This window comes from Lissotriton helveticus, chromosome 1_2, assembly GCF_964261635.1.
Source record: "Lissotriton helveticus chromosome 1_2, aLisHel1.1, whole genome shotgun sequence".
In the NCBI taxonomy this organism is placed as follows: Eukaryota; Metazoa; Chordata; class Amphibia; order Caudata; family Salamandridae; genus Lissotriton; species Lissotriton helveticus.
In genome coordinates, this window is record NC_136058.1 from 231,261,699 (window position 1) to 231,286,193 (window position 24,495).

The window sequence follows — 24,495 nt, forward strand, 5'->3', positions numbered from 1 at the left end:
TTGTGTGTTTCGGAAGCTTATGCAGTGATGCATCCTCTGCATCATGGCATCCATAAACTTCTTAAAGAAACTGGACAGGCAACTCTGTGACACCCCACCTACCGCAGCTATCACCCCCTGGTAACTGCCAGATGCAAGTAGGTGTAGGCTACAGAGCACCTGCACATGTGGTGGTATAGCGTGCGCCCTTGGTGTTGGATGCTCCAGGAGCCGGTGTAGGTCCCTTATCAGGTCCAGAATGGTGTGGGGGTGTAGCCTGTACCTTTCATGGACCTCTGCCTCAGTCAGTTGGAAGAGTGTGATGCGCTGTCTGTAAACGAGCTCCTCCCGTCTCCAGATCCTCACTCCTGCTGCCTGTAGCCGTAGCCGCTTTGCAATTACATAGAGGGCCACCATGGTGATCACACTGTTGCATTTTGGGACTGCTTATCTACAATGCACATGATTCCCACCTGCTTTCAGTCAGTGTTAATTACCGACTCCTAAATACCGAGTTTTAGGAAATTCGGTATTACTGAATTTTTCCACATCTCTTTTCTCGTTTTTACTGTTTCTTATTTACCGATTCGGTATTTGGGTGTTCGCTAAATTCGATTCTGTAAATTAGAAATCGGTAATAAGGAATCGTAATTTACCGATTCCTTATTACCGATTCCTTCCCTACATCACGCATGCCTAAATACCAGTCGGTAACGGTGAAATTTACCGAATTTCACCGTTACCGACCGTTATTTGGGCCACCTACATCTGGCCCCATATTTGTTACGCTAACTCGTACCATAACACCGTATAGCATCTCTATTTTCCTTTTCTGAAACATTTCTCTTTCACAGCACTTTTTTAGACTGATTTTCCACGATAGAAATTCAAAATGTTTTTTTTCTGTTAACTACTTTTCTCTGTAGTAGCTTGTTTATAAAGTGATTTCTATTTTCCCTGCAATGCCTTCTTTGGCAAGCCATTTCTATTTTAAATGTCTCTATAATTGGCATAGTCCTGCAAGGTTAAGGTCACATATCTGACTGTCTGTCCTGTTTGGAAAGGTTTTTATGGTTCTTACACATTACAACTAATAGAAACTTCTCTCTTATACACTATGCCAGTCTCCCAGAAATTCATACACTGCTCTGGGGCGAATTGTCAAATTAAGTAAGCCACATTTGTTAAAACTCCTGTATAGTTTCCTCTGTGTTAGGGTCGCAGTATTGCTAAACATGTTTCTTACAGCATACATCTTCTTATATACATATAGAATTAACCTGTTTCAAACTCAAATCAGGCTGGACACAAGAATATAAAATCAGAGCTTAAATTCACTTAGATGCGGGGCGTGTTTAAGGTGGCGGCAGCGTAGGACGCCTATTTTGGACCCCTGATTTTCAGGTCCAGCAGCGACACAGCAGGAGAAAAGGTCCCCCTGTCCCAGAATCAGCACTCATCTGTCCGTGGGATACTGGCGGGGACACTGCGGAGAGACTTGCGTGGATGAGAGCGGACATAGTGCCTGCTGCTTAGAAGAGGCTGTCTGCTGGCACGTAGAGGACTCCAGTGCGGAACTACCTGGGACAGCGCAGGATGTAGTTGCTCCCACCAGCACAGCATTGCAACACCTGTCGGGAGGCAGTGGGCTGGCCGCCCCCTCCAGACCTGAATAAACTGCGATGAGTGACTCTGCCCGGTTCCAGTGGGGATGAGGGGGCCGAAGTGACCACAATATAATTGATCACCCACAGGGGACTTGAAAAGGCTGCTTGCTGGGTCCTGATGTGTGGGATTATTGAGGGGGCACTGAAGCAGTTTGTGGCCTGAGGAGGCTGAGGTGGCGTGGGGCATTGGACCCTTCCTCCCCCCTCTTGAACATCCTCCCTGACTTCCTACTCACCACACCCCAGGAGAGGTTCAGGATGAGGGTCGATGCCTGTGGCCTGCTGTGGTTCATAAATGAGTCACTGGCCCGTCATGACCCAGAGAACCGCAGTGCCGTCCAGGAGTAGGGGGCCACAAGACTTGAGGACATAGGCCTCCCTCCCAAAAGGACTGGAGGTGGGGAGGTATCCGGAGGAGTGTGCGATTGAGACAGCTTTGAGGACCAGTGGGAAGGGGGTGGTGCTGCATATTCTCATGGGGGGCTCGCACCAGACCCTTTTTGAGCCGTAGTCAAAGGCGAGGGCAATAGACTGTGGCTTTCTGCGACCCACTGGTAGTGGGCCGGCCACGCCGGCAGACTTTGCTTTCCTCCCGGGCCCGTCCCCCTGCCTCACACCTCCTCCTCTGTCAGGAGTGGATTCAGAGGCTGGGACTGCTCCGCCAGGGGCCTACAGCTACACCACCTGAGCAAGAGTGACTGACAGCTTTGGAGGAGGGGCACATAGGCACGATGTGCCAATAGAAACGCAGCTGGTGAACCTTTACCCGAGTGGGAGGTCCTCTAACGGAACATCGAAGAAAGACCCTACAGTGAAAGATATGTTTGCCTGGCCAAGCACAAAAAAAAACGGATGCACCATCGGAAGCTAAGGAACCCGGGATGCCCGCAGTCAAAGCTAGTGGTGAAGACAGCAGTAGCGATGAGTCTCCAACCATTAAGGCATTTATGGATCAGCTGTTTAGCTCCCTTTGCAATGATCTCGCAGAACTCAACGAGACATCACTTCTGACATCAAGTGGATTCGACAAGATGTCAACGCCATTGATCAAAGCTTGACATGGGTGGAGCAAAACCAGGACGCCCGAGAGGAGGTACTGGAGGGTCACCGCCAAGAGCTACTAGAACTATGAGAGCAGAACTCTGAGTTGCACTCCTAGGTCGAGGACCTGGAAAACAGATCCCGGCGCTCCAATATCATATTAAGGGCGACCTGGAGGAGTTTGTGATCCGTCTCTTCAAGCATGTAACACCCTCGCTGCGGAGCCAGGAGATCATTCTGGACCGCCCACACCGGCCCGGAAGACCGGCCAGCACACCAGGCCAGCCCCAAGATATCCTCGCCTGCCTACACTATTATATGCAGAAAGAAGCCATAATGGCCACGGCAGTGGAGCTGAAAATCATTGAATTTGAGGGCTTTAAGGTTTGGCTCTTCCAGGACCTATCTCTGACCACGCTGCAGCACTGCAGGGCCCACAAGCCACTAACCAACTTCCTACAGTCTTCGGGAGATTCAATACAAATGGGACCACCCCTTTCACATGCAGTTCATATGGTAAGAGGAGATTTGATTAATTCGCACCCTGGGTGACACTTGTGATCTGCCGGATGTACCGGATCTTCAACAATTGGTGTCCTCCAAGTGGCTGGTCTGAAAGCCCGCGAGTGAAGGGCTCGGCATTCCTCCAGGTGGAGACGGAAAAAACTGAATAGGCCCACTGAAGATGACAGCCGCGAGGAGCATTCACAACTGCTCCAACATCTACTACAGGATGGGAACCATGTGCCTACCACTGGCTACCAGTAAGCTACCTGAGATATTGGCCCCTACTAGTCCCCGGATGGCAGCTGTAGAGTCGCCTGGGTTAATGCCCTAACTGCATCAGCTCGGCCGTCTCTCACATGAATGACAAGCTCCACACCAGTACTTGTCTATGACATGGACCCCAAATTTGATGTTCCGATTGCTCCCCGGTGGGAGATGTTGTTTGTCCTACTAATTTCACTTTATTATTCTCAGCTCTCTAATGTCTATCCTTCTACCCCTTCCTAACCCTAAGCTATACAGCCTAGTTCCTTACCCTAGGGGGGGTGGGTGGAAACGTGTGGCACCTGGATAAGCAGACATTGTTGTATATAGGCGTTGACCTTGGTGTCCTTGCTTAGACTCAATGTCTGAGGCCTTAATGCTCCTGTGAAGAGACTAGCAGCTTTCTCATTCCTTGAAGACACCAAATGCGATATGTGCATACTGCAAGAAACCCACTTGCTTCAAAAAGACTGGTGGCGCCTGTGCTCCACCTGGTTCAACCATCAGTACTTTTCATCTGGGTCCACCAAGAGAGCAGGGGTAGCTATCCTGTTTTCTATGTACTTCGCAGGGAAGGGAGAGAGGGTCTTTCTGGACATTCCGGGCCAGATGTTAGCACTGCATGTCCTAATACAGGTTACCCTGTGCACAATAGCCACTGTTTACGCACCCAATGACAGGCAGGAAACCTTTTTCAGGGATGTTTTGGGCCGGCTGTTATCCACCCCAGACAGGGAGATGGCGATGGGGGGCGACTTCAACGTCATGATGGATATGCAGAAAGATAGATCCATCCTCTGAGCGGGCCAAGACAGGGGACTCACTCCAGGCACCGGGTGCTGGTTGGGTGAAGCAAGGTTTACGGATATATGGTGCCACACAAATCCTACCAAAGCAGACTACACGTTTTCTCGGCAGCTCCCCAAACATACACATGCATTGACTACTTCCTCACAACTCCAGTGATAACGCGGGACACAACATCGGCTGACATAGGGGTGGCTGCACTTCTGACCACTCCCCCATCAGTCTGCGATTCCGTCCTGGTAAGCAGTTGACTACTCCTCGCCGCTGGTGTCTTAATGCAAAACCCCTCACATACGACAAAGTACGAATGGCAACCCTCGGAGCATTGATTTCCTTCCTGGAGTTCAATGATACTCCCAGGACGGACATCGCCACACTGTGGGAACCTTAAAGGTGGTCCTTCAGGGCCACTTTGTTGGAATCAACACAGAATATAATAGAGAACGACAGGACAAGCACTGCCATTTAGAAGCTCAGATTAAGGAGCTGGAGACAGCTCATGCCCAGTCAGATTCTATGGCGGTTCGCCGCCAACTTACAGCTAGCCATAAACAATTGCACGCAATAGATATGGGAAGGGCGGAATACGCCTTGCTACGACTGTGCCAGAAATATTATGCAGAGGGCAACAAGACAGATGCATTTTAGTGCACTGCCTTCGGGTGCAGGTCTCGGAACTGCGTATATCGGAAAAACAAGGGCAGATGGCTCAGTTATGCAACACAGACGAGGGCATCGCAAACGCCTTTGGAACATTTTATAGGGCTCTTTATACCACCAAGCTACTGCAGGATGAAGCTGTGGCGACATACCTGGCCCAGGTTTATCCCCAAGATAATGCCACACCTGTCTTCACAGCCCTAGAAAAAGAAATTTCAATACAAGAGGTACTCACTGCTTTACACAAAGTAAAACCTCATCAATCTCCAGGCCCTGACATTTATGTAGGGGAATTTTACCAAATGTTTTCCTCCCAAGTTGCCCCAATTCTCACATGATTATTTAATTCAATTTACAAAAGAGAGGATGCGCTATCATACTCAATGCAACTTGCCACCATAGCAGTGATTCCCAAGCAAGGCAAAGAACCCAAAAGCTGTGCCTCCAACTGCCTGATCTCCCTTTTAAATGTGTTTACGATGATTTTTACCAGTGTACTGGCTGAACGGTTAGCACCCTACGTACAGGGGCTTGTCGACTCCGATCAGGCTGGGTTCATCGCGGAGCGAGGATGCAGCGACAACACAAAAAGACTCTGACACTTGTTGGACAAAGTACAACACTCCCGGATCCCAGCCCTCATATTGACGGTCGGTGCAGAGAAGGCTTTCGATCAGATGCATTGGCCGTATCTGTACCGGGTGTTGGAGCACGTGGGTCTAGGATAACGATTCCACAGTTGGGTGCAGTCCTGGCACACAACCCCCCAGGCTAGAATCTGCATAAATGGTGTGCAGTCGCCCACCTTTCCAATAGAGCCAGGGACCAGATAGGTTTGTCCCTTGATCCCCCTGCTTTTTGCGCTCTACATGGAGCTGTTAGCGGGACGGATGAGAGCCAACCCGAAAGTGGCACGAATCCAGATGGGAGGGAGCACAAAATTATGTTATATGCAGATGATATGCTTCTGACCCTCACAGATCTGTTTAAGTCCCTGGCAGCTGCCTTGGCAGAGCTATCAGAGTTTGGGGAGGCATCAGGCTTTAAAATCAACCCGCAGAAATCTCTGATCCTGGATCTTGACCCTACAGGTACTCGAAAGAGCCCGGCTTCGCAGTCAGTGTCCGTTTTATGGTGTCCCATACCCAGGAATACAGATATTTCCCATGCTCCCAGTCACCACTAAGTACAACTACAGGAACCTGTTAGCCATGACAAGGATGGACCTCACCAAATGGAAGTCTCAGGGCCTTTCATGGCTGGGACGGATGGCAGCCGTCAAAATGACACTACTTCCCAAACTACTCTATGTAATGCAAACTCTGCCACTCCAGCCTCCCTCACAGACACTAGACAAACTGCAGGCTCTGATATGGGACTTTATCTGGGAGGGTAAACGGTCAAGAACGGCCAGAGCACAAGCTTTTCTACCACTAGCCGAGGGAGGGCTGGAGGTCCCAAACATCTGTAGGTACTACCAGGTGTCCCAGTTACTAAACATGGTAGAATGGTCCTGCACACTCACAGAAAAACACTGGTGTTTCATAGATCAGGCCATTGTGGGTACACACATTTGGAAAATACCATGGCTACCTAAATCTAAATGACCAGTGGGTGACTATATCTCCCCAGTCACAAGGTCAACAATTGGACTTTGGGATAGAGTGCAACAGAAGCATAACCTCTCCATGTCGATATCCCCACGGACGTGGCTGATAGGCAACCCGGACTCCCCCCCCCCCAGTGGCTACGGGGTCGGGATTCAGGGTGTGGCAAGAGGCTAATTGTAAAAGGGTGGGTGACCTCTTTGACGCAGACAGTCTAATGTACTTCCCCATACTGCAAACAGGCTACAACCTCCTAGACACAGCGAGATGGCCAATATTTGGCAGTGGCACACGGGGTGACCCGCCTGTGGATCCAACCGCATGCTAGTAGGCCCTTAATGCCCTTTGAGAAATGAATCCTCACACGTTCTTTGGACAAGAAACTGCTATCAGATTATACGGCTTCCTAACTAAGCCCACACGCCCACTACGCTCCACTGCAAGAGCTAGATGGGAGAGAGAGTGTGATCGCCCCCTTTCAGACAAAGAGCGGAATAATATTTTACACCGAGCAGGAACATCCGGCCTCAACACCAACAATAAAGAAATGTTTCTCAAAATAGCAAACTACTGGCACATCACTCTGACCAGGGTGGCCGCCTGGGACCCTGGGGGAGAGGAGCTGTGCTGGTGGCAATGTGGTCAACAGGGTACACCCACACACCTCCAGGATAGAATTGTTCTGATCAGGAGTGTCGGACGCCGTCAACACAATGTTTAACACAGACATACCCAAATTCCCGAGCTACATACTATTGGGCCTGCCCAACCGCTCACCTACCCACTGAAATCACCTAGACGCAAAGCAATCACTCTTACATTGGAGGCAGGGTAGCAACTCCTTGCTAGTTGTGGAACAGAGAAGATACCCACACACCAAGACTGGCTAAATAAAATATGGGAAATACTTGGAATGGATAAACTGACAGCTGTACCACACAACTCCCCCCGGTTCCAGAAGATGTGGCAACCCTGCCTACAATACCTGTCAGATGAGTTTTGCGAGCACTAGATCACTACCACCTTCTGAAGGTATCTTCTTATTAGAGAAGCGGCACACCCCTCCTCCCCCCTTCTTTCTTGTCATTTCTATCTATATTTCTTGTTTCCATCTATTTTGTCTTTAACACCTATGAAATAAGCTTTCTTTTGCAACTACCACCGGCCAAGGCGTTGTAGGTGGTTTATACTATATTGTTGTCATTCTATTTAAAATCAATAAAAAAGATTCAAACCTTTATTCACTTAGATGCTCAAATACATATGATTAAGCATGAGCGCAAAATCCGCTCCGATCGCGGATTTTGCGGATTTTCGGTGAATCCGCGAACTCTCGCGGATTTACCGAAAATCCGCAATCCGCGATCGGAGCGGATTTTGCGGTCAAAAGTTCAAGCGAGCCTAATTAACGATGGCGCCGGCAAGCTGCCAGCGCCATCCTGCAATAGTTACTTAATTAGCTTCAACAGGAAGCTCTAATAGATAAGATACAGCAGGGGCTCGAGCGCCTGCTTTATTTTAACAGTTGGAGCTTCCTGTTGAAGCTAATTAAGTAACTATTGCAGGATGGCGCTGGCAGCTTGCCGGCGCCATCGTAAATTATTTCAACGGTGGTGTCTTCTTGAATAAATATGAAGGGCAGGGTTCATTCGGGCACGACGGTCCTGGCACAAAAAAATAAACCTCAACAGGAAACACTTGCAGATATCAATAAAGCATGTGCCCTAGTTGAAGCTTAAATTCAGTGACTCATTCATCAGCCCAAAAATTAATCTGCTGCTCTGATCGGTCTCTGCCCTTTTATACACACAAGAGGCATGCTCGCATGGACGCCCCGTCCGTTTGGCCCCGCCCACACACTCGAGGTGTGCACCGTCTTCCCGCCATTTACCCACTATGATGGACATTTCACTCAAGGGACCCCTGCGCACTTCGGCGCGATTGCATAGTAACACACACTTGGTCGCTGGAACTAGTTGAAGCGCAAATGCAGTCACTCATTAATCAGCCCAAAAAAAATCGTGAGCGTTGGGAGGCTGGGCAGATGTGCCTTCTTCCCAAATATATCATCGAAAATCCGCTGTGATGCTGCTCTGATCGGTCTCTGACCTTTTAGACACACAAGAGGCATGTGCGCTCGCGTGGAAGCCCCGTCCGTTTGGCCCCGCCCACACACTCGATGAAGCCCCGCCCCCAAATCCGCAAATCCGCTAAATCCGCGGATTTTGCGGATCCACGATCCGTGGATCCGCTAAATCCGCGAATCGTGGATCCGCAAAATCCGCCCATGCTTACATATGATCAACTTATTCAATGCCTGACAGAGATACCATATAGATAGTAACAACAATTTAAGTGTGGCTACTGTTGGAGCTGACCTTTTTCGAACAGATTTACAAATTGCGTAGTGAGGAGTTTCTATAGCTTAATAGTGGAGCCTTTTTCAATGTAACTTGACAGTGTACTGGAGTATATTTTCTAAATCTTTTTCCACAAATCCACCACCAAAATACCTTACTTGAAATTTCCAATATGCACTTATGTATGATGTAGTCTAATCAAACACTTTATTTTCTTTAACTCTTAACAAATTAAATGTCTCAGTTTGATTCGATGATTGATGACTTGAACTTACAAAGGACAGGTAGTATAAATAAGCTGTTTAATGCTAAATTGGCTTTGGATCTGCTTTCTAATATGTGTTTTATTAGGATGAAAATGGCAAACCACTATCTGATGAGGACCTCCGGGCTGAAGTGGACACTTTCATGTTTGCAGGTCATGATACAACAGCCAGTGGGCTATCCTGGATGTTATACTGCATGGGCCAAAACCTAGAACACCAAAGGAAATGCAGAGAAGAGGTTAAGGAAATCCTGCAAAACAAGGACACAATTGAATGGTGAGATCAGGCATATTTGTTACACATCAGTTTTACTCTTTTCATTGCCTTAGTTGTTGTGCACAGATTGGTTAAACTGGATGAGCTACCAGACTATACAGCTCTCTGCTCTGGATGGCCCTTTGTAATTGGAGAAGTCAGAAAAGATTGCAAGTGCAATGCGTATACACACAGATAATGTACAAAGAGGGCGACAAGTTGGTTCATATGCTTGTGGGATTTGCCATTCAGCTGCAGTTTGTTTGAGGGAGTCAAACAAGAACAGTGTAATCAGGCTATCCCAGTAATCAGTATAACATGCTACTTGGCGAGAACCTCCCAATGGCTGCTGTAGCAAGCTGAATGGGTGTGTGTTATACACAGTGAGGGCAGCGACCTCACTTACCGCACATCATCATCTCTTAATGACTTTGGTACTCTCACATATCTTGTGTATATAACAGTATGGTTTCCTTCACACCAATGGAACCCTGAAGAAGGAAGTCCAAATTACACGCTTCACATACATTGGCATGCATGATTTTTAATGGCATGAGGATTAGCCTGTCCTGGTGGGTGAGGTGGACTTTTGAAGTGAACTTCCGAAAAGAGGTCTAGACTACCCCAGCAAACCTACTGCTGCATGAGCTGAGGACCATGCCCAGGTAGAAACCCTGCAGGTCCATTCGGCATAGACCACTAGTGACCATGCAGGATTATTGGCTGGGTGAGGTGGCATTGACTGTGCGTATGGCTTCAGGTGCCCAAGTGCTCCTTTGAGTTCCTTCTGAAATCCTGGCTGAGCCAAACTGTCTCCATCTAAGTTCCTGGCCACTGCAGGAGTGGCCTTCATGGGAAAAGACAACAGGAGGGCAGCAGCAGTTGAAGTGCATATCGTAGTGGAGAGGTTAGTATTTTGTCAGGGACTGTTTATGCAAGAGGAGGGATTAATTTCTTGCCCTGTGTTGCCCTGGTACGATTGCTGCTTTGGGACACCATACCACTGTCTACAGAGAAACTCCCCTGAGAGGCAGGTGGATCAACTGAAAGACAAACTGTGATGGATGAGTCTGTGATTGCAATTTGCATCCAGTCAAGAATCCATTGTTTGTTTACAAATCAAAGGGACATGGTTAATGCTTGAAGTGAGCATATCTTGTTCAAGTGATCAATTTGCAGACAGTTTTTTAAAAACCAGAAACCTACAGATGGCTCCCCTCTATGCAGGAATCACCACCCAACTCCTGAAGAGACTCCAGACGATACAGAACTCTCTGCCAGACTTATCCGCGAGTTTCCCTAAGAGATCCACTCCATCCCCCACCTCGGGAACATTCACTGGGTCCCCATCCAGAAAAGATGCCAATTTAGGATGCTGAAACACGCCTGCAAAGTCATCCACAACAAGGACCAGCATACATCAACCACAGCCTGAACTTCCACCAACTCTCCAGACACCTCTCTCGCCCTCTCACACAGTCCCTGCATAACCATAACAGAAGCTACAGTGTAGTATGCTCCCTCTCCTACCTCGCTGCCAAGTCCTGGCACGACCTTCCCCTTCACCTCCAAACATCATCATCCCTCTCTGAATTCAGAAAGGGACACAAGAACTGGCTTTTCGACTGATACCAGAAAAGAACCTAGCACCTGGACACCCTCGTGAGTGATTAGCCACACTCTACAAATCCAAGATTGATTAGTTTACTGAGCCAACCAATTTTTGTACGAGGATGGTTCTGAAATAACGAATGTGAGTGAGTCACAATCTGTCCTCCCTAAATATTATTAATTAGGTTGGGCACAAATTGTGACTCATTCTGATTAGCCTTGATTACAGGGTTGGTGACCTGCAAGGCCATCATCCCTATGATTTGTGTTTGAAAAATCAAATGTTCTCCTTATGTCCAGTAGGGTATGATGTAAGGTATTTTTAGCAATCGAGTCAAAGTAGAATTTCACTCCTAAAGCACTTCCCACACACTGAATAACATCAATTCTTCGGGTTGCCTTATGGACGCTTAGATACTGATCATGAGATTAACACTATCTGTTACAGGATGTTCTTTTTTTTAAAAAAATGTAAACAATTTTTATTGAACAGTTTGCAGAGCATTTCAATGACAATAGACTTTGCTGATCTTGTAAACACATTATAGCCAGAATCCCGCCCAGTCTCTGATAATGTATAGAAAACCACACTTTTGCCACAGTTCCCCTTTCCAACCCTCCCTCTCCCAAGGGGGCACATTTCATAAGACTATACATCATAGTTTGCTCAAACACTGATATCAGAATCTGAAACTTCAGGTTGTGGGGGTGCACATATACCTCCTCGGTAGGTGTTCCATCCCCCCACACCCTCTCCCACTTTTTCGGACATCCCGTATTTAAATAACGAAGCAAACCACATTCACTGAATGATGTCATCAGTGATGTCATCAGTGATGTCATTTGAGATGTCATCAGTGATGTCACTGACCATGTCATGAATGATCTAATTTGTGACATCATCAGCAGTGGATTGCGGGTGCGCGAAATATAGTTAGTACAACTAACTATATAGGAGCAATTTCAATGGTTTTGTATGAGTGAAATGTCCAGCTAACTATAACACCCCTAAAACATATAGTTTTTTGAGTGAATTTCAAAGGTTTTTTAAAAGCTAATTCCTAACTATATAAGGCCTGAAACCTATGGTTTTTTCAGTGAATTTCAAAGGTTTTTTAAATGCTAATTCTAACTATATAAGGCCTGAAACCTATGGTTTTTTCAGTGAATTTCAAAGGTTTTTAAAATGCTAATTCCTAACTATGTAAGGCCTTAAACCTATGGTTTTTTCAGTGAATTTGCAAGGTTTTTTAAATGCTAAATGCTAATTCTATTAGCGGATAATGTTTAAATATATTAATATCCTAGTGGGACCACCTGAGCAGCCCTAGGGGGTCAGGGTGTTTCTACCCTGCTCCCTTTTTGTGTTCTACACGTTTGTTTTTCTGCTTTCTTGTGCCTCAGTCTACCAAGCACAAGATGGATGCCAACACTTCCTGGTTAGAAGTGTTGACAGCCAATGAGCATGCAGCTTTCTCTGGAAGGCATGCTGATTGGCTGCCACTGTCTGTCAACACTAGCACAAGATGGATGCCAACACTTCCTAGTTAGAAGTGTCGACAGCCAATGATCATGCAGCTTTCTCGGGAAGGCATGCTGATTGGCTGCCACTGTCTGTCAACACCAGGAAGTGTTGGCAGCCATCTTGTGCCTCGGTAGAACCAAGGCACAAGAAAGCAGTGAAAGAAAGGTGGAAAACTCGCAAAGGGGGCAGGGTAGAAGCACCCTGACCCCCTAGGCCTGCTCATGGGGTCCCACAAGGACCCCCCAGGAGGCCCCAAAAATGTTTTTTTTTTTAATCGTGTGGTACGCGTACCGTGCGCGTACCCCGTGACTTTTTTAAAAAAGGTTGGGTTTTTTTTGCCTTGGGGGTCCTTGTGGGACCCCCTGAGCAGGCCTAGGGGGTCAGGGTGCTTCTACCCTGCCCCCTTTTTGAGTTCTACACGTTTGTTTTTCTGCTTTCCTGTACCTCAGTCTACCGAGGCACAAGATGGCTGCCCACAATTTCTGTTTTGGAGTGTTGACAGACAGTGGCAGCCAATCAGCATGCAGCTCGTGCACGTGGAGGTACGCGTACGTACGCATACGGTACGCGTACATACGCGTACGTTACGCGTACGGGTAAGCGCTCGGAGCGCACCTATAGATAGATATATTTTTTTTAAGTTCATTTTCGAAAAAACCACTGGAGCAATTTTCAACAAATATAGCAAAGGCACTTCTGCGTACCAGTCCCTACAATTTTGCAAAGTTTGGTGAAAATCCGTTCAGCGGTTCGGGCTGTAGCCATGTCAATTCATCCTATGGAAATTAACATGGGGAAAACACGTTTTGGGACCCCCCTTTTTTCTCGGCCCCCACTTCACGAATCCCCCCGAAACTTTCAGGGAAGGAGCGCAGCGGAGCTGGCCTAAATTTTGGAACATTACACGCAAATTCCTCCACCGGCGCCAAAGTTATTCCCAATAGAATGTTGCGGATTTCCTATGGTAGCTAGGTCCTAACTATATATACCTTCTGGCTATCGCCAGTAGGTAATATATATATATATATATATATATATGTATATATATATATATATATATATATATATATATATATATATATATATACATATATATATATATGAAGAAGGCTCCATGCCGAAATGCATTTGCCTGCTATGTGTTATCTTCCTGAATAAAGCGGCCTCCTTGATGTTCCCCCGCTGTGGCTTCCACTTCTTTCGTGTAAAGGAGGTGTTCGTGATTTACTTCAGCGTGTTTGCCTGTGACACGCTTTTGGAAGCCCCCGCACTGCAAGTTGGCTCTGGTGCTCATTGGCGTGGGCGGCTGCTGCTGCTCGTTTCTTGTGTGCCGAGGTATCGGATCATCCAGAGCCCACCTTCACCGCCCGAGAAGAAAAGAAGCGATGTTGAAGCCACTGCGCCTCACACTGGGCTAGATGCACTGTCGTCGTGCCCTCGCCAAACAGACTCTCGGACAGGAGGTTGGTGCGGTGTGGGGACCCGAGGGGGTGCTTTGTTCTACAGGACACATCAGGATACAGGTCGTGTCCAATTTCCCTGACTCGCCTGTGCAATTTGGTTGCGACCTACCCCAGCATCGCCCAGTACCGGAACAATGCATTCTGGGACTTGCGGTCCATTGCCACACAGTGGTCAGCAATTAGGGTGATGTTTCCACTTGGAGGGGGAGTCATTGGGCCTCAACCTATCACAACAGAGCGGGACTCATTTCTTTGGGATTTGTGCACGCCTCCTGACATACTCACCGGGCACTGAAGAAGGCTCCATGCCGAAATGCATTTGCCTGCTATGTGTTATCTTCCTGAATAAAGCGGCCTCCTTGATGTTCCCCCGCTGTGGCTTCCACTTCTTTCGTGTAAAGGAGGTGTTCGTGATTTACTTCAGCGTGTTTGCCTGTGACACGCTTTTGGAAGCCCCCGCACTGCAAGTTGGCTCTGGTGCTCATTGGCGTGGGCGGCTGCTGCTGCTCGTTTCTTGTGTGCCGAGGTATCGGATCATCCAGAGCCCACCTTCACCGCCCGAGAAGAAAAGAAGCGATGTTGAAGCCACTGCGCCTCACACTGGGCTAGATGCACTGTCGTCGTGCCCTCGCCAAACAGACTCTCGGACAGGAGGTTGGTGCGGTGTGGGGACCCGAGGGGGTGCTTTGTTCTACAGGACACATCAGGATACAGGTCGTGTCCAATTTCCCTGACTCGCCTGTGCAATTTGGTTGCGACCTACCCCAGCATCGCCCAGTACCGGAACAATGCATTCTGGGACTTGCGGTCCATTGCCACACAGTGGTCAGCAATTAGGGTGATGTTTCCACTTGGAGGGGGAGTCATTGGGCCTCAACCTATCACAACAGAGCGGGACTCATTTCTTTGGGATTTGTGCACGCCTCCTGACATACTCACCGGGCACTGAAGAAGGCTCCATGCCGAAATGCATTTGCCTGCTATGTGTTATCTTCCTGAATAAAGCGGCCTCCTTGATGTTCCCCCGCTGTGGCTTCCACTTCTTTCGTGTAAAGGAGGTGTTCGTGATATATATATATATATAGGATCCAACTTGCCTCTAAAGTGCCTCGTGCACAGACAGGTACGCAGACAGCAATAATGACAAAATCGCCAGAGTCAGACTTCTTCTTTGAAGATGCTTTTATTTATGCATTAAAGTGGTGCATCGTCAGATGCGTTTCGGGCACGTCCGTGCCCTTGCTCACTGATGTCAAACGGTGGTTAGCCACTTTGTTTTAAAATGATCCCCTGTTCCTTTCGCGCCAAACCGTCATCATGCAAAGACAAAGAGATAGGACTATGTAACATACAAACCAGCCTATTGTTGCTAAAGCGGGCACCATTTTTGAAGTGCAAAGGACAGAAGGTTATGGCATATGCTGTATACATGCATAATCATGCTAAGCAAGCTATGGCTGACAATTGTATATATTGCTACATATTTGTTAAGGTGCTCATGTGCAATTGGCAAATACATGACCAAAAATACAATGTTAGTGTCAATCATTTCACAGCAATTGATTTTTCATACTGGGTTAATTACACCCCATTCCAAAAGCATACAACAATGCACTGAAATGCAAGGTACATCGTTAAAATCCATTGTCTGTACAAATACATAAATGTTTGAACCAACCCATATGTGAGCCCAACATATAGTCGTTTTACCTCCTATTTGGGCTGTTTAACGGCATCCACTGATGCTACATAATGAATCATATGCTCTTGCTTGTAACACTATTTTCGTAAGTAATGCCCAAATTGATACCCATGGTAAATTTATATATATATATTACCTACTGGCGGTCGCCAGTAGGTAGATATAGTTAGGACCTAGTTTCCATAGGAAATCCACAACATTCTATTTGGAATAACTTTGGCGCCGGTTGATGAATCTTTGCGAATTTCTCAAAGAAGATGGCCCGCTCCGCTCCGCTCCGCTCCTTCCCGTAAAGTTTTGGGGGGCTTCATCAAGTGGGGGCTGAGAAAAAAGGGGGGTCCCAAAACATGTTTTCCCCATGTTATTTTCCATAGGACGTTTAGACACGGCTACAGCCCAAATGGCTGAACGGAATTACAAGAAATTTGGCAAAATGGTCTGATTCGCAGATCACGCTTTTGCTTAAATGGTGTAAATCCCTCCAGCATTTCCTGAGAAAATCAAAAGAGAAAAAATATATATACCTATAAGCGCGAACCGTGCGCGCACCGTACGCTTACCCCACGATTTAAAACAAAATTGTGGGGGCCTTGGGGTTCCTGGTGGGACCCCCTGAGCAGGCCTATGGGGGCAGGGTGCTTCTACCCTGCCCCCTTTTTGAGTTCTGCATGTTTGTTTTTCTGCTTTCTTGTGCCTCAGTCTACCGAGGCACAAGATGGCTGCCAACAATTTCTGTTTTGGAGTGTTGACAGACAGTGGCAGCCAATCAGCACGAGCTGCATGCTCATTGGCTTTCAACACTTCAAACCAGGAAGTGTTGGCAGCCATCTTGTGCTCGGTAGACCGAGGCACAAGAAATCAGAAAAACAAACGTGTAGAACACAAAAAGGGGGCAGGGTAGAAACCTAGGCCTGCCCAGGTGGTCCCACAAGGACCCCCAAGGCCCAAAAAATGTTTTTTAAAAACCAGGTCTGTTTTTTTTCAAATTACCCCCGGGGGGACCAAATCGCGGGGGCATAGTGATAAAGAAGTGTGGGGGGGCCCAATCCCCCCCACACTGCCCCGGGGACCGCCGTCCCGCGGGGCAAAGCAACGCAGCCCCCTGGCGCATACTTGAGGCTCCTGGTGGGCTAGTTGGCCCCCAGGGACCCCCAGTATGCAATGGGAATTAGTTCCCCCTCTGCAAACGCGCCAGGGGCTGCATTGCAGAGAGGTGTAAAAAGAGGCATAGCCTAATTACACCTCTCTGCAATGCAGCCCCTGGCGCATACTGGAGGTTCCAGATGGGCTAGTGGGCCCCCAGGGACCCCCAGTATGCAAGGGGAATTAGTTCCCCCTCTGCAAACTCGCCCGGAGCTGCGTTGCAGAGAGGTGTAAAAAAGGGTGTGGCCTCATTACACCTCTCTGCAATGCAGCCCCCTGGCATATACTGGAGGTTCCAGGTGGGCTAGTTGGCCCCCAGGGACCCCCAGTATGCAAGGGGAATGAGTTCCCCCTCTGCAAATGCGCCAGGGGGCTGCATTGCAGAAAGGTGTAAAAAGAAGGGGCATAGCCTCATTACACCTCTCTGCAATGCAGCCCCCAGGCGCATACTGGAGGTTCCAGGTGGGCTAGTTGGCCCACAGGGACCCCTAGTATGCAAGGGGAATTAGTTCCCCCTCTGCAAACGTGCCCGAGGGCTGAGCTGCAGAGAGGTGTAAAAAAGGGTGTGGCCTCATTACACCTCTCTGCAATGCAGCACCCTGGGGAATACTGGAGGTTCCTGGTGGGCTAGTTGGCCCCCTGGGAACCCCCAGTATGCAAGGGGAATTAGTTCCCCCTCTGCAAACGCGTCAGGGGGCTGCGTTACAGAGAGATGTAAAACATTTTTTTTCCAATTTATATTGAAAATATGTAATGTAATTTAAAAAATAAAGGGCCAGATGTAGGTAATTTGTATTTACCGATTCATAAATACCGAATTTTACCGATTCTGTATTTATGAATCGGTAAATATGAAGGAGGGAGATTTCGGTAAAATCTGTAATTGAATTACCGAATCTGTAAAAATCGGTATTTACCGAATCGGTAAATACCGATTCGGTATTGCCCATTGATTCCTATGGACGTTGAAGCCCATAGGAATCAATGGGCAATACCGAATCGGTATTTACCGATTCGGTAAATACCGAATCCAGCAAGGTTGCAGGGGGTGTCACTTTGACACCCTCTAGCACCCCGAATACAGGCATGTGTGCCATGTGGCAAACAGACATGCCCTAAGGAATGGCATAGGTGTGCATGCACACATGTGCATGCACACCTGGATTCGGTATTTTACCACCCAATTGGATTGGGTGGTAAAATACCGAATCTGAAAGGCCTTTGGGACTCAGAAGAGTCCCACCTACATCTGGAAGTTACCCAATCGGTAAAAATACCGATTCGGTATTTTACCGATTCGGTAAATTTACCGAATCGGTAAAATTGGCCCCCTTCATGCCAATTCCTGAATACCGGTCGGTAACGGCCGAAATCGGCCGTTACCGACCGGTATTTGGGCTCCTACATCGGGCCCAAAATATCTAAAAATAAATAATTTAAAATAATGTAGTAAATCAGTATAAAAAATATAACAATTAATACATTTAAAGATTATCATTTACAAAACCATTGAAATTCACTGAAAAAACCATAGGTTTCAGCCACGTTATAGTTAGGAATTACCATTTAAAAAACCTTTGAAATTCCCCCGTTATAGTTAGTTGTACTCACTATAACTCGCGCGCCCGCAATCCACTGCTGATGATGTCACATATTACATCATTCATGACATGGTCAGTGACATCACTGATGACATCACTGATGACAATCACTGAATACATCACTCATGACATCTCAAATGACATCACCGATGACATCACTGATGACATCATCCTTGTGAAAGAGTAGCAGACCTCTCAGCGTAATATAACCCTTGATACACACATTCAAAAATAGAAACTAACATTTTCAAAAAAATGGAGATACCAATTCCAGTTAGAACAACCTATTCAGTAATTCCAAAATCTACATACACATCCAGTCATTTACTAACAGTTCTATATGTTCACTCATACATATACTCACTCATCATATGTACTCATACACCTATACATCTTATTACATACGGACACTCATCCATAGAGTTACTCACACACAAACTCAGAAGAATCCTGTGGCTGCTGTTCTGCCATTTTTATATGAAAAAAGCTGGAACAAAGCAGAGATCCTTCTCTCAGGAAACCAAAAGAGATAGTGAGGGAAGTGGGTGGGGTTTTTCAAGATTCTGGAAAAGAAACTGCTATAAACCAATCAAAAGTGTTGTTTTCATGTCACATGACTTTACGTGCGCGCAAGGTGTGCGCACGCATGCGTGCACGTTGCGCGACCGTTGCATATAAATGACGTTTTACCCGATTTTCGTAAAAGCTTTTAAAAACGTGAAAAGGAGGCAGGGAAGAGACTCCCAGACCCTCTAGGCCATCTCATGGGGTCCCTGAAGGACCCCGAAGGGCATAAAAAACATTTTTTTTAAAGAAAAATCGCAAGGTGCGCGCACGTTGCTTGCACCCTCGAGGCAGAACTGAGTCAAAAACAATAGTGGAGAACATGAAAAGGGGGCAGGGTAGAGACTCCCTGACCCCCTAGGCCTTCTCAGGGGGTCTCTGAAGGACACCGAAGGGCAAAAAAACATTTTTTTTTAAATCACGTGGTGCGCGCACGTTGCGCGCACGTTGAAAATAAATAAATTAATTAATTGACAAATTTGACTGTTTATATTTTGATTGAAGATGTAGACTATACTGTTTAACTTTATCCAAATCATAAAAACGAGCCGTGCAGTTGCATATTACAGGATTCAGTCAATGTATTACAATATACAAAGGCAGTTTGTTGGAAAATAAATATATAAAAAATATAAAAATTGATACAGAAATTTGCATTTTAAAAACTTTGGAAATTCACTGAAAAAACCATAAGTTTCACACACGTTATATTTAGGAATTAGCACTTAAAAAACTGTGTAAAATCACTGAAAAAAACATAGATTTCACACACGTTATAGTTAGGAATTAGCATTGAAAAAACCTTAGAAATTCACAGGAAAAACTATAGGTTTCACACATCATAATTAGGAATTAACATTTAAAAAACCTTGCAAATTCACTGAAAAAAACATAGGTTTCAGGCCCGATATAGGTAGGAATTAGCATTTAAAAAACCTTTTAAATTCACTGAAAAAACCATAGGTTTCAGGCCTGATATAGTTAGGAATTAGCATTTAAAAAACCTTAGAAATTGACTGAAAAAACTGTAGATTTTAGGGGTGTTATAGTTAGCGGGACATTTCACTCATACAAAACCATTGAAATTCCTCCGATATAGTTAGTTTTACTAACTATATCTCGCACGCCCGCAATCCACTGCTGATGATGTCACATATTACACCATTCATGACATGGTCAGTGACATCACTGATGACATCTCAAATGACATCACTGATTACATCATCTACGTGACGATACATCTCACCATACACTAGTATAACCTTTCGTCACTCACTGTAAAATACAGAGTACCATATTTAAATCCATTGACACACCGATACAAGTTTCTAAAAAACCACTCAGTGATTCCTAGATCTATACACACATCTAATCACTTACCTACAGATTCACTCATACTTACAGTCAGTGATCAATAGAACACTATCAAATATACTTTCACACCAATATTGACATTAGACACCAGCACACATCCTATTCACTTATAAAGTCATCCTATTCACTTATGCAAACAATGGATCATACTTACATTTACTTAGCTATACACATATACAAACACCACTTTATCTATTCATATAGATAGTAAATTATACTTAGTGTGTTAAAAAATCACTATTACAAGTATACAGTTATCTATACAGTCACGCATGCAATCAGTGAGTCTTACGTCTACTTATTTATAAACAACAACTGTCACATACATTGCCTTTTATTTTTCTACTTTGTTGGACATGTACCATTAAGAGAGATATTTGCTCATCACCACACCCATAAAGATATTCACTCACCCAAACAACTGTTATAACATGTAGTCTTAACGTCATATACCTACTAAATCAACAATTCACACATCTTTGGGCAGTCACACACCTCCCACCGAACCACACACACATTCACTCTCCCATACAAATACTAATCAATAACTAATATAGACTTTCAAATAGCTACTAACCAACTGGAGAAGTAGTTTTTACAACAACTGACAAAGTGATACAGATGTTCACACAGTTTAGTCACTATCCAATATATTTAGAGAGACACTTTAAATTAGTCAAGTAAACAGTCAATCACACTGCTACTAAATCCTCCATCCAGATATTTATATTTATATATCCACTAATTCTTCAATGCAAATTGCTATATATATAATACATATTTAAATATCAAAGCAAACCACATTCACTGGATGATGTCATCAGTGATGCCATTTGAGATGTCATCAGTGTTGTCACTGGCCATGTCATAATATGTGACATCATCAGCAGTGGATTGCGGATACGCGAGATATAGTTAGTACAACTAACTATATCGGAGGAATTTCAATGGTTTTGTATCAGTGAAATGTCCAGCTAACTATAACACCCCTAAAATCTACACTTTTTTCAGTGAATTTCTAAGGTTTTTTAAATGCTAATTCCTAACTATATCAGGCCTGAAACCTATGGTTTTTTCAGTGAATTTCTAAGGTTTTTTAAATGCTAATTCCTAAATATATCAGGCCTGAAACCTATGGTTTTTTCAGTGAATTTCAAAGGTTTTTTAAATGCTAATTCCTAACTATATCAGGCCTGAAACCTATGGTTTTTTCAGTGATATATATATATCACTGAAGAATCAAGTTGCCTTGCAAGGAAACGCCAGCTCAGATGTGAATTTCACCTACGTTTATTGTGGGCAGCAAACAGCTCGCGCTCTCCCTGCCAAAAGTAAGCCAAACATGTTTCGGGCCGACGGCCCTTGATCACTGGCAGCATTAAAAAGTTCAAGCAGCTGTGTCGACTTTGTAAGCATAACCCCGCCCTGATGGGACTTCTTATTTGCCAATGCATTCTGGGTAAGTAGTCATACGAAAACCAAGTGGTTGATGTACAGTTCTTAGTAAACCAGAAATAATCCCCAAGTGGGTCCTGTGGCAGGGGAACGCAGCGTTGTCCACTATTGTCATGTCCCACAGCAACTGGTATTCACAGCTCCACGCAGCGCCACTCTTCCCGGCACTGCAGATACCACTGGATACGTGGCGGGGCGTCCTCGCCGCGGTTCATATTCTAAAAAGAATCAAGTTGCCTTGCAAGGAAACGTCAGCTCAGATGTGAATTTCACCTACGTTTATTGTGGGCAGGTGAAATTCACATCTGAGCTGGCGTTTCCTTGCAAGGCAACTTGATTCTTTTTGGAATATGAATAGCGGCGAGCCTCGCCGCGGAGACGCCCCACCACGTATCCAGTGGTACCTGTAGTGCCGGGAAGAGTGGCGCTGCGTGGAGCTGTGAATACCAGTTATTGCTGCCAGTTAATGCTGCCAGTGATCAAGGTCCGTCGGCCCGAAACATGTTTGGCTTACTTTTGGCAGGGAGAGCGGGACCTGTTTGCTGCCCACAATAAACGTGGGTGAAATTCACATCTGAGCTGGCGTTTCCTTGCAAGGCAACTTGATTCTTTTTGGAATATATATATTTATATATATATTCACTGAAAAAACCATAGGTTATAGACCATATATAGTTAGGGATTAGCATTTAAAAAACCTTATTTTACTCACACAAAACCATTGAAATTCCATATATAGTTAGTTGCACTAACTATATATCGCGCACCCGCAATCCACTGCTGATGATGATGGTCAATGACATCACTGATGACATCACTGATGACATCTCAAATGACATCACTGATGACATCATCCAGTGACTGTGTGTTTCTGTAAAGTTTAAATATGTTTTACATATTGAAGAATGAGTAGATGTAGAAGTGTCTGGATGAAGGATTTAGTAGGTGCGTGACTGACTGTATGAGTGAGTGATTAAATGTGTCTCACTGAGTGCATGGGTTAGTGACTGAACTGTCTTAATTTGTGCATCATTATGTTTGTTGTTCTGTAAACTGCTGCATGTGTTGATCAGTAGCTATATGAGTAACTATATGGGTTATTGATTGATTGCCCAAGTATTTGTATGGGAGACTGAGTGTGTGTGTGGCTGGATGGGAGGTGTGTGACTCTGTGCAGATCAATGTGTACTTGTATCAATGATTGTATAAGAGAGTAAGTATGTGTTAGTATATGTTTCAAAATGTAAGGTGCTCTATGTTTAACTGTATAGATTAGAAAATGGAAGTGTGATTGATTCTTTACAGGACTGACTAGGTGTGTGAGTAACTCCATGGATGAGTGACAGAGTGTGAGAGTCTGTATAGGTGTATGAGTGCATATGATAGTGTTGTAAAGATGAGTGATTGTATGTATGAATGATTGTATGGGTAAATGAGTGAATGTGTGTGTAAACATAGGAATCACTGAGTGCGTATGTAGTAACTAGTATTGGTGTGTCAATGGTTTCAAAAATTATACTCTGTATTTAACACTGGGTGTAACAGAGGTTATATTAAAGTGTGAGGAGATGCATTGTATTGTCACATGAATGATATCATCAGTGATGTGGTCATTGATGTCAAATGAGATGTCATCAGTGATGTCATCAGTGATGTCATTTGAGATGTCATCAGTGATGTCATTTGAGATGTTATCAGTGATGTCATTTGAGATGTCATCAGTGATGTCATCAGTGATGTCATTTGAGATGTCATCAGTGATGTCATTTGAGATGTCATCACTGATGTCATCAGTGATGTCACTGACCATGTCATGAATGATGTAATATGTGACATCATCAGCAGTGGATTGCGGGTGCGCGATATATAGTTAGTGCAACTAACTATATATGGAATTTCAATGGTTTTGTGTGAGTAAAATAAGGTTTTTTAAATGCTAATCCCTAACTATATATGGTCTATAACCTATGGTTTTTTCAGTGAATTTTCAAGGTTTTTTAAATGCTAATTCCTAACTATATATGGTCTCTAACCTATGGTTTTTTCAGTGAATTTCAATGGTTTTTTAATAGCAAATATCATAAGCTGTCGAATGTCAAGTACGTGGTAAGTAAAAACATTTTCGTGTTTATGCACACTGATCTGCTTTGAATGCTGCCCCCCCCTCCCCCTCATTTCTATTAGGAGTACTCTCTCTTTGCAGATAGTGAAGGGTAGTTAACGCAGGCCTTTGCCCCCGTTGTAATCCGTCGTGCCTGCTTCTCTCTCCATTTGATTGATTGTTATCCAAGCATTTACTGTTTTAGAATTGGTTCTCTTTGATTCATTCTCTATTTACAAACAAGCACAGAGTCGCAATACTCTGTTTAGTCTTTGCAGATAGTGAAAAATCGTGTAAAAAAACAAAAGGAATCGAGCAAAATCAGTAGGCCACTAATGGGATCTCTTTTTGACCTCGCTAAAATAGAAACATTAGGAACAACCCCTCATGAGAAATACGAAACTAGTGAGATGAACTGAGCTCCACACCATGATGGCTGCAAGACAGCTCGGCTCCGCCACCCACCCCGCCCAAAATAACGATAAACTCTATGCAAATATTACAAATATATACAACACACCAGCAAAGTAACAGGGTAAAACA

General features: G+C 45.2%; 1 protein-coding gene across 1 annotated transcript in view; it reads left to right on the forward strand.

Annotated features, from left to right (window-relative positions):
• LOC144799978 (cytochrome P450 4B1-like) overlaps window positions 1-24,495 on the forward strand; it is a 549,397-nt gene that overhangs the window by 255,192 nt on the left and 269,710 nt on the right. Inside the window, exon 8 of the mRNA XM_078671637.1 lies at window positions 9,244-9,434. Coding sequence (XP_078527763.1) covers window positions 9,244-9,434 — 191 coding nt within the window. The remainder of the gene's footprint in view (window positions 1-9,243; window positions 9,435-24,495) is intronic.